The 10530-nt window shown below is 37.8% G+C and overlaps 1 protein-coding gene across 1 annotated transcript; it reads left to right on the plus strand.

Annotated features, from left to right (window-relative positions):
* The first annotated feature begins 7432 nt into the window (after positions 1 to 7432).
* On the plus strand, positions 7433 to 9545 carry LOC113275331 (SEC14 cytosolic factor-like). The gene is made up of 6 exons (XM_026524810.1): positions 7433 to 7679; positions 7766 to 8030; positions 8336 to 8372; positions 8524 to 8644; positions 8921 to 9031; positions 9149 to 9545. Exons 1-6 carry the CDS (start codon positions 7608 to 7610, stop codon positions 9296 to 9298), a joined length of 756 nt encoding a protein of 251 aa, XP_026380595.1. The 5' UTR covers positions 7433 to 7607; the 3' UTR covers positions 9299 to 9545.
* Positions 9546 to 10530: the final 985 nt, after the last annotated feature.

Consider the following 10530-nt stretch of genomic DNA (forward strand, 5'->3'; position numbering starts at 1 on the left):
ATGTAAGACTACAAATATTCGTATTTCCTCATCAAAAGAAACATAAAAAAAAAATTGTTTCAAACTGAGAAAGAAGAAGAATATTAATATATAAAGCTGCAAAAAGCAGTCGATTACAATAACACCCTGTTAGATAGCTAAACCTATTCTATAGAAAAGAGTACCGCCTATCTTATAATTAGCGTCATGGTTTGTGATACAATTCGTCAATCTCGTCAAGAAAATGATAGTTTATTCTCCCATCTCTCCTAAAGTCGAAAAAGCTAAAACAACAAAGCCATACCCATGAAGAGAGCACTTGTCTAGATATTTATTGCATTTACGCGTAGTAGCTCTACAAATGGCTTGACAGGGTATAAAAGTACGAACTCCCCCGCCAGTGAATGGTGAAACAACAATAACATCAAAATAGACATCCTGACCATTCTCCCAACCGTGAACAAGAATATCCGCGGGTCTCAAGGAAGTGTCGTTATCTGATAAAAAACCAAGATCTACCTCCTTCCTCACATGTACATCAACCTTGTAACAAATGTCAGCAAATATATCCCTCGCATGGTTGTGGCGGAATTTGATACCAACATCATTAGCGCAATGTAAAGCATGATCTCCGAAAATATCCATCTTTTTGTTGCAACTTGAGCATGTACTATCCTCCCTGAAAAGAGGTATGCCCAATCTATAACTTAACACGGACCTAAATTGCCGAGGTCCTAGACTTTGATTTAAACCACTGATGGGGATCACCTTAAGAAAATCCAAAGCATGCGCCACCCTGTTACTTTGCCATAGAACAGAATCTCGACTGGACATTGAGAAGTGTGACGGAATATTCTTCTTAACAACATCAAAATATAACACTGCCAGAGAACGCATTGAATGGGGGGAAATATTATATAGGTTGACAGTAGAAGATGCCAATCCACATACTTCTAGGAAATTATTCAAAGCTTGCTGGAAACACTTGCTAGACACATCTGTGGAGGAAACATTAAGCATGGTCTCTTGTAAACCCCTAGTCTGAAAACAGGATGCGATATAACAAAAATGGCTAGTATCTTCCATAGTGTAAACACCGAGACCGCCATCTTTCATCGGCAAGGTGGAAAGACGCTGTTGTAGGGGTCTGAAGCCTGCGCTATCTCCTGTAACAATGTGTCTCAAAAATAGAAACAAACGTTGATCAGAAAGGGATTTAGCTTGAAGTAAAGCTAGGGGGTTGGCGGCCCTCATAGAAAAATATAATCTTGACACCCCGGAGCAGCTGCGTAACAGTAGAAGCTCGCTTTGAGGATCTTGAAGTTTCTTCACAGTGTCCATTAGATAAATTATTTTGTCTACTCTAGCTTGAATTAAATCGCTGCAGAACTGAAGATCTAAACTAACTAGCACGCCCAGCAGTTTGACCCCTCTAGAGGGCCTAACGATGTCCGAGGGAAACACATTATCGGCCAAACTCCTAGGGTCAACAACAGGCCAGAAAATCTCAGTTTTCTTGATGTTAAGATGAAGTCCTCTGCTGCCACCTTCTGACTGAATAATGCTTAATGCCTTCGACACTTCCAGCGTATCCCCTACCAAAGTGCCAGCATCCAAATATCATGCTTGCAGGTCAAGCTTGCATTCTGAAGAAATCATACATATCAGCGGATGCAACGCGGGTGCAAATAATAAGGGGCCTAAAGGGTCACCTGTGACCCCCACGGCCGAAGATAAAGTGAATTCGTTGTAGTAAAGTCTTGCGGCCTGAGCATAACAAAACTCTACCCACCTCGCAATACTGGGGCATTTGCTCCGCACTTCCTTGATCAGAGTGGTCATGTCCACTAAATTAAATTAATGCATTGGTGAAATCAACCAACATCATGGTCATATTTCCTGCCTCCCTTTCAACTCAAGTGACCTATTGGCCGAATGTAGAATGGCTTCTCCTCCGCAGGGGATGCCCACTTCGAATTGATGATTACCTAAGTAGGAGGCCATTTCCTTACCCACCGAAGATGCTGCCAACTTTGAGCACATCCTCCTCCAAACAGTGCCAACTGAAATTGGCCTCAATGCCCCTCCAGGCTTTAGCAAAGGAGTTAATGGGGCACTGGATACGAACTCGCCCAGAACAGCTGGGCACTTGCCTGCCAACCATAAGTTAACCACGCCTACTATAAACGCCAGCAGGTCATCTGCAATAGCGGCCGCTGCGCCACTAAGAACATCCGTCAAGTGTTGGTCTCTCAGTCCGTCCCTGCCACAAGAAGTCCCTCTGGGGAAACTCCTAATCGTGCCTAAGACGGCCTTAGCATCCACATAAACAGCCGACCCGTTGATGGATTCTGAAGGTATGCATGGGGGGAAGCACGAGGGTGCTTAAGCCTCAGTTCATGGAGTGTGTCAGGTGTGGAAGGGGCGACACCATTAGAAGAGAGAATGCGTATGGCAGCTGCGTAGTGCCCTGAGCTTAACTTTCTCTTACAAGCCTATAGATTGTTTTTTTCCCTCTTTGCGCCTTGACTAGCTTGTCTTATACCTAAGGTACCTGCTGCAATATGATGAGAGGCTATTCCTCCCGGAACAAAAGGATCAAAACCTTCTACACCCCACGCGGCATTTACAAATTGTACTTTTCCAGTCAGTCCATAAGGATCGGACACCCATATTCCAGGACCATACAAGCCTGTTACATGAAATGCGCCAAACCCAAAGCAAGCGACCCCTGAGAGGAATAAATGAATTCCAAAGATCTTGGGAAAATCCAAAGAAGGTTTTCCTGTACGTTCATCACAGAAAATTTGTAGATCCCAATATACCCAATGCCAGATAGCTGCCAAGAAGCACAAGCCAGAAAACAGAATATGTGCCCTGGCCACACCTTCGTAACACCAAATACCCGGATTCGTTATAGTCCCTCCTGTGATACTCCAACCACCCCAGGAATTCGTTATTCCTAAACGAGTCATGAAAGGTATGACGGACATACCTTGTCTCCACATTGGATCAAGAACTGGGTCAGAGGGATCAAAAACGGCTAATTCGTATAGAGCCATCGAACCAGCCCAACCAGAAACTAGAGCTGTATGCATTATATGGACAGAAAGTAACCGGCCGGGATCATTCAACACAACGGTATGAACACGATACCAAGGCAAACCCATGGAAATACCCCTTTATCAAAGAAAAATAGATATTATGTTACTTTATCGCATTGGAAAAGACTCTGCTTATGCTATGGACTTCTCCTTTTCAATGGATTATCTCGGAGCAACCTAATTATTTATAGAACAAAAGTTGTCTCGTGTACTACGGGTCTATAAAATCCTTCTTCTCACAGCAACACGCGGTCTTACTTCAACAACAGAGTGTTGTGGAGTGGTGGTGTGGTGTGTGGGATTTTATTCTCACATAAACAAAGTCTGAGAAAAGAAACCGAAAACTCTCTTCCCGAAATCCAGTAATGGCGATTGTTGATTCTATATCCTCAGTATCAAAACCCTTACATCTAGAGTCATTATCTATAATAGATTTAAGATCATTATCACAATCAGAATTAAACTCGTTATCTCTTTGTACTTCAAACAATACTTTTGATCTTACTCGTTGTGATGACATTATCATCCCTAAAATTGATCGATCAGTCTTCAATGAAAGCGCAGGTAGTAAAAAACAAACTTATTCTCGTATCAATTTCGCCCCTCCTGAACATGAACTTGACCATCACAGCAACAATCTATTACGTATGAATGGAGATCCCAAAATGATATGGACATAGTTGTTCGTGATGGACACTCAACCTATAACTCAACCAATAACTCAAGATTCCAGAAGTAGGTTCAAAAGGTAATCCCTACCTATGAATGGAGATCCCAAAATGTAGGTTCAAATGAGGCTAAGTCACGAGTAATATGTAGAGACACAGAATCATGCTTTCGAGAATTCATCCTACGCATGATATCCTGAAGCGAGTTAAGGTTGAGTTTTTGTTTCTAAAACTCTTAATGATGTTTATATCTCTATTTAGAGTGGGACACTTAGCTACAAGAGTACTCTTGATAGACTCACCTATATGGATGTGAAAGTGTGGCCGCTTTCTATGAGGATATGGGCAGTTCTCTAGATCATTCATTAAACCGACATTCAAGCATAGGGCCGTAATGTGCTGGCTTTAGACTTTATACTAGTATAGTTTTGTGTGTGTTAGACAATTTTCTTATCTCCTAGAGTTTAAAGACTTACGTTCACTCTATGGTTAGATTTTGAGAGAATCTAGCACTACGTAAAGGTTCAAAATCGAAAGATACATTTACATATGCACATCACTATATAAATCTTTCTCAATGTTTTAAAAAATATAAGTGGGGGATTGTTGGAAATATATATTTTTAAAACAAAATTTATTTCCATTTAATATTTTTTATTAAAGTTATTTTTGGTAATCTTAATGATACTCATAAAACAAATTTATTCATTTCATAAATTCCTTTACCGTTTCATCTTACTAGAGTAATGATTTACATTAAACCAGATTAATGTTTTCATTAAAACATTATTAAGATCCCTTGATTATAAAACAGATTTTTGGTTGGAAAACAAAAGAGAGTTTTTCTTTAATTATTTTGGAGTTTTAAAGAAAAAATAAGATTTTTGAGAGAAAGGAAACTAGTGTGTGATCATCACTTGTTTTCTACAAGTTTGATTTTGAGCAAGAATAGAAGTGTACAAGTATCACATACTCTCAAAATGCAAGAGTGATTGTGAAAGATATTTACTCGGCTGTTTTATCCTGTGAACGACGCGACATGGAAGAAATTCTTGCACAATCTTGGGTAGAGCCGCGAAACGTCTTAAAGAGAGCGACCTGGTCGTGACTCAGCCATAATATTTTTTATTTGTTTGGTTTATGATTGTTTTGCAGGCTATTTTCAGCAATTGTTCCAACAATATCCATTCTTGGAAAATATCTAGTAATCTGGATTATCTCCTAAACAATTAGATTTTATATTGATGTCGATGAGGCAGCTATAGCGTATCTAGAGGCTAAAAACCCGAATACTGTAATTTAGCTCAATTCGAGTCTAAATTGATTGAAAACAGGCCAATGATCAAGACGTGATTTTAGTCAAATTCTATCGTTTAGGGTTTCAAAAGGTGATTTTTGCCATTTTATGAAAGTTTTTGTTTCCTTAATAACTTCTTCATTAGGAGTCCGTTTGGGTCGTCGTTTGTGGCATATAGTTTTATTTTGCAAGTACTTTCATTATTTTATATAACCTAAAATTTTCCAAAAATATCCAATTACGGTTTGAATCAGTTTTTGAGTTGATTTCATCCTTTCTTATTGCAAAAATTAGGATTTTTTCCCAAATCTATTTTTTTCGAAGAAAAGGTTATATTAAAAGGAAAAAAGAAAAAAACTTTACACAAGGTAAAGAAAAACAAAAGAAAACAAGGAATCCATTACATTTTACATATGCATCAGATTCTCCCAATGGCTCCAAATAAGATTAGAGTCAACAAATCTAAAGGTATTTGAGTCACAAGACCACAAAACAACCCGATAGTTAACCTGATCTATGAGTTCAGTTACAGTCTTTAAGAGTGCAAAGTTATTATTCTAGACAGTTGATTTGATTAACAAAATTATTTTATTAAACTTGTACAAATTTAATTCTTATTTTTATTTATAACTGAAGAACCGAGATTTAAACAAATTATCCCTTTTTTTTTCTTTAATATATCCGCTGAACTATATATGGCGTCGATGCTTAGAGCAAAGGCTATGGGTAGTCTCCAAATAGAGACTAACTCTTTCATATGAAAGACTACTCGTCCATATGAGCGAGTGAAGCTACTATGGGCAAATAAAAAAGAAAAAACACAACATGGGAGACAGTCTCCCGTTTAGTCAAAAAAAAAAAAATCGGATTTTGGACCAGACGGGGGACTGTCCCCCGTCCAAAAAAATAAAAATAAAAATTCTTCTTAGAAGAGGGACAATCCCCCGTCAAACAAAAAAACCTACAAAAAAGGCTGCATACACGAGGGATAGTCCCCCGTCAAAAAAAAAAAACGAAAAAAAAAAGTTTTTAACGGGGGACTGTCCCCCATTTTGTACTAAAAGTTTCTTTTTCCTGACAGGGGATAGTCCCCCGTCTAGTGTGAAACTCCCAACTACTCGTTCGCCTGAACGAGTGTGTGGAAGGATTTGGAGGAAAAATGGGTTGAAACCTACCCATATGAGAGCCTAATTTGCTCAAATTGGTAGTGCACTCTTTCATTTGAAATGATGACACTACCCATTACCCTTGCTCTTATAGGCATCACTAGATAAAGATAATATTAAATAGAAATTACCCAATTATTTGGAATATTTCCTGAGCGGGTACGAGATGTGATATGATTGCTTATAAGTTCGCCAATATATAATGAATTTTCGAAAAGGATATAATCATCGATTTTGGTGTAGAAATCTTCATGTGGTGGAGAAATGCACGTCGTGTACATCTGATAGCATATCTCTATGATTCTATCTGGTAATAGATGCTCAACGCTCATGATATAAATGTGATGGAGATTGTGTTGTAGATAAGTATGCGAGGTTGGGCGTGTAACATGTGTTTGTCCCTTTTCACCTGTTTCTGCAATGCATTCCACCTCTTTGATCGACTGTAAAAAGCTCCGTCATGTCAAGGCTGCGACAGAACATCGAAAATCAACTATTTAGGGAAGTATGAATGCTATCTAACCGATCTGTTTGACAGTGGATTTTTTTCTTTTTGTTCTCATTTTGTGCAAGTACTTTTTGCAGGTAAACAGCTTGCTACCCACCACGTCCATTCATTGATATAGAGCACTGCAGGAAAGAATTTGTTTTTTTTTCACCGCATTGTTCTTGAGCTTACGTAGTTATACAACCCCGTTACCTACCAATGCAACATGCCCATGCATGCCCATCCTTCAGCAGTTTAACTGGCAATTTGTTGTTAAGGATACGTGATGAGCATGGCAATGCTCACACGTTTTGATAACTTTAGCTTCAAGTCCAAGTATTTCTCTATTTAGACTCTCGTTGTTTAGTACTCCCTCTGTCTCCAATGTAAAGGCGGAGAAGTAAAATTCTTTAGTCCCTATAGATAAGCTTAAAAACAATTCCAATATGATTTCTTCCATATTTATCCTTATTAAAGAGCATGATGTTAACAAATTTAGTTAATGCTTTTAGTAATTCCCAAGAACAATTCCACTTTTCAATATTTTAGTGGGATATAAACTCTTAATAAATTGAAATTTTTCATATTTCCTAGACAAATGTATTGGAATTAATGAGGATAAATCAGGGAACATTAGAAAAATTTATAAAAACCAAAATTTTTCTAACAGAATTCCACTGTTCCGCCTTATATATATATATATATAGGAGACGGAGGGAGTATGTCTTTGTATCCAAGGTTGTTAACTTTGGAAACTCCTGTAACAGTTTGCTTATATAAATATATGGATCTTGGTATAATTCTACCCCACCCGCTTTTATATTTCAACCACCTACTCTCCCCTCCTATCTGTATAAATTGAAGTGATTCTTGAAATCCTCGATATCATTCTACAACTAATCAAACATGGACCAAAAACATGAAATGGCAGTAAGCAAGATGCGGGAACTAGTGGAGACCCAAGGAATTCCAACTCAGGTAACTTTAGCAAACAAACTAAACAATTTTCTTGCAAACAGATATACTATATTGTTCTTGATGTATTGCATTTTCATTTATTTCAGAAGTGTTTGGATCAAACCTTTTTAAGATTTCTGAAAGCAAAATCAATGAACCCAGAAAAGGCTGCAATGATGTTTGTTGAACGGGAAAAATGGAGGGAAGAATTCGTTCCATTAGGTTTCATACCTGAGAGCGAAATAGCAGATCAATTGGGTGATAAAAAGATTTACTTACAAGGCCTGACTAAAATCGGACAACATCCATTTCTGATCTGTATAAGTAGCAGACACTTCACTTCAGCATCCAAGGATCCACTTCAATTTAAGAGTAAGATATTTGTCACACTTTACCAAATAATCAAAATATCAATTTTACAATGTCAGCGTATTTGACAATACCAAGAAATCCTTGAGAAACATAGTAAAATGCCACTCATTACACAGTAGTCTATTTTTGACTTTTTTTAGGTCCTGTCTTGAGTCTCTTATTCTAAAACGCCACTCATTACGCAGGACAGATAGACTTTCAGAAGTATAGATCTACGCTCGATTTCTCTCTTTCAAGATTTGAGAAATCTAGAATTTTTGATCCTCTAGTTTACTTTGGTTTCATTGTGTTTTTTCATTTTGCAGAGTTCATAGTCTATCTATTTGACAAAGCAATATCCAGGTACATTATGTGCAATTTTTTTGATATTTTGTATCACTGAAAGTGTTTCTGCTAAAAAGATTCGTTTTCCATATACCTCCAATAAAATGGTTAAGTTGTTGAGAGTCGGACAATATCGAAAAGGCTAATCTTTTCCTTGGTATATATTTAGTTCTTTCAATGAGGGAAAAGAAATAGGGAATGAAAAGATAATGGCAGCCGTGGATTTAAAAAGTTTCCCTTATAAGAGTATTGACGCCCGTGGTTTCACTATTACCTGCAACCTTCTGAAGGTATGTAACTTCTAAAATTATTTTTCACGGTAATTCGGATTTTATTTTGTACACTACTACTTTACAACCGAGCTTCATAGTTACAACACCATGACCATAAATTGCAACACTCAAGTAGATGGGTCATATATCAACTGAGAATGTAAATTTGGCAGACAAGTTCCATTGCTGATATCACCCAGAGCAACAGACCGTTTAAGTGCTCTATCAAAAGAATTGACCTCGATCAATTCAAAGTGGATACAGTCCTCACATTTATCATTTTTACTGATGCAGGCTTACTATCCCGGGAGACTAGGAAAAATGTATATGTTAAATGCCCCAGGGTTCTTTGTTAGTTTCTGGAGGATGTTTTCTGTCTTTCTAGATAAAGATATCCAAGAAAGAGTAAGTGTTCGTCTTTCTAACTTCCAGTAATTCTATGGATATGCCAATATTTTTCTTTTTGTAGAAATGATCATCATGTCTTTGTTAAGTTACTGTGTGTATGTTGTGCATATGCAGATCATATTTGTGAGCAGTGAGAAAGAGAAAGAGAGTTTTATTAAGGAAATTGGTGGGGAGATACTACCAGAAGAAAATGGTGGCCAATCAAAGCTCATCGTTGTTCAAGATGTCATTATTCATTCCCAGATCAACGATCCCATGAGTTAAATATTAATGTATCTTGAAAGTCTATACGTGCTTCAATGTTCAATAGTACTATCAGATAACCTAATTGTGCGGTTGTCAATCAAGGGAATCCTTGGAATGCATGCATATGTAAGACTACAAATATTCTTATTTCCTCATCAAAAGAAACATAAAAAAAAATTGTTTCAAACTGAGAAAGAAGAAGAATATTAATATATAAAGCTGCAAAAAGCAGTCGATTACAATAACACCCTGTTAGATAGCTAAACCTATTCTATAGAAAAGAGTACCGCCTATCTTATAATTAGCGTCATGGTTTGTGATAAAATTCGTCAAACTCGTCAAGAAAATGATAGTTTATTCGCCCATCTCTCCTAAAGTCGAAAAAGCTAAAACAACAAAGCCATACCCATGAAGAGAGCACTTGTCTAGATATTTATTGCATTTACGCGTAGTAGCTCTACAAATGGCTTGACAGGGTATAAAAGTACGAACTCCCCCGCCAGTGAATGGTGAAACAACAATAACATCAAAATAGACATCCTGACCATTCTCCCAACCGTGAACAAGAATATCCGCGGGTCTCAAGGAAGTGTCGTTATCTGATAAAAAACCAAGCTCTACCTCCTTCCTCACATGTACATCAACCTTGTAACAAATGTCAGCAAATATATCCCTCGCATGGTTGTGGCGGAATTTGATACCAACATCATTAGCGCAATGTAAAGCATGATCTCCGAAAATATCCATCTTTTTGTTGCAACTTGAGCATGTACTATCCTCCCTGAAAAGAGGTATGCCCAATCTATAACTTAACACGGACCTAAATTGCCGAGGTCCTAGAATTTGATTTAAACCACTGATGGGGATCACCTTAAGAAAATCCAAAGCATGCGCCACCCTGTTACTTTGCCATAGAATAGAATCTCGACTGGACATTGAGAAGTGTGACGGAATATTCTTCTTAACAACATCAAAATATAACACTGCCAGAGAACGCATTGAATGGGGGGAAATATTATATAGGTTGACAGTAGAAGATGGCAATCCACATACTTCTAGGAAATTATTCAAAGCTTGCTGGAAACATTTGCTTGACACATCTGTGGAGGAAACATTAAGCATGGTCTCTTGTAAATCCCTAGTCTGAAAACAGGATGCGATATAACAAAAATGGCTAGTATCTTCCATAGTGTAAACACCGAGACCGCCATCTTTCATCGGCAAGGTGGAAAGACGCTGTTGTAGGGGTC

This window comes from Papaver somniferum, chromosome 4, assembly GCF_003573695.1.
Source record: "Papaver somniferum cultivar HN1 chromosome 4, ASM357369v1, whole genome shotgun sequence".
NCBI lineage: Eukaryota > Viridiplantae > Streptophyta > Magnoliopsida > Ranunculales > Papaveraceae > Papaver > Papaver somniferum.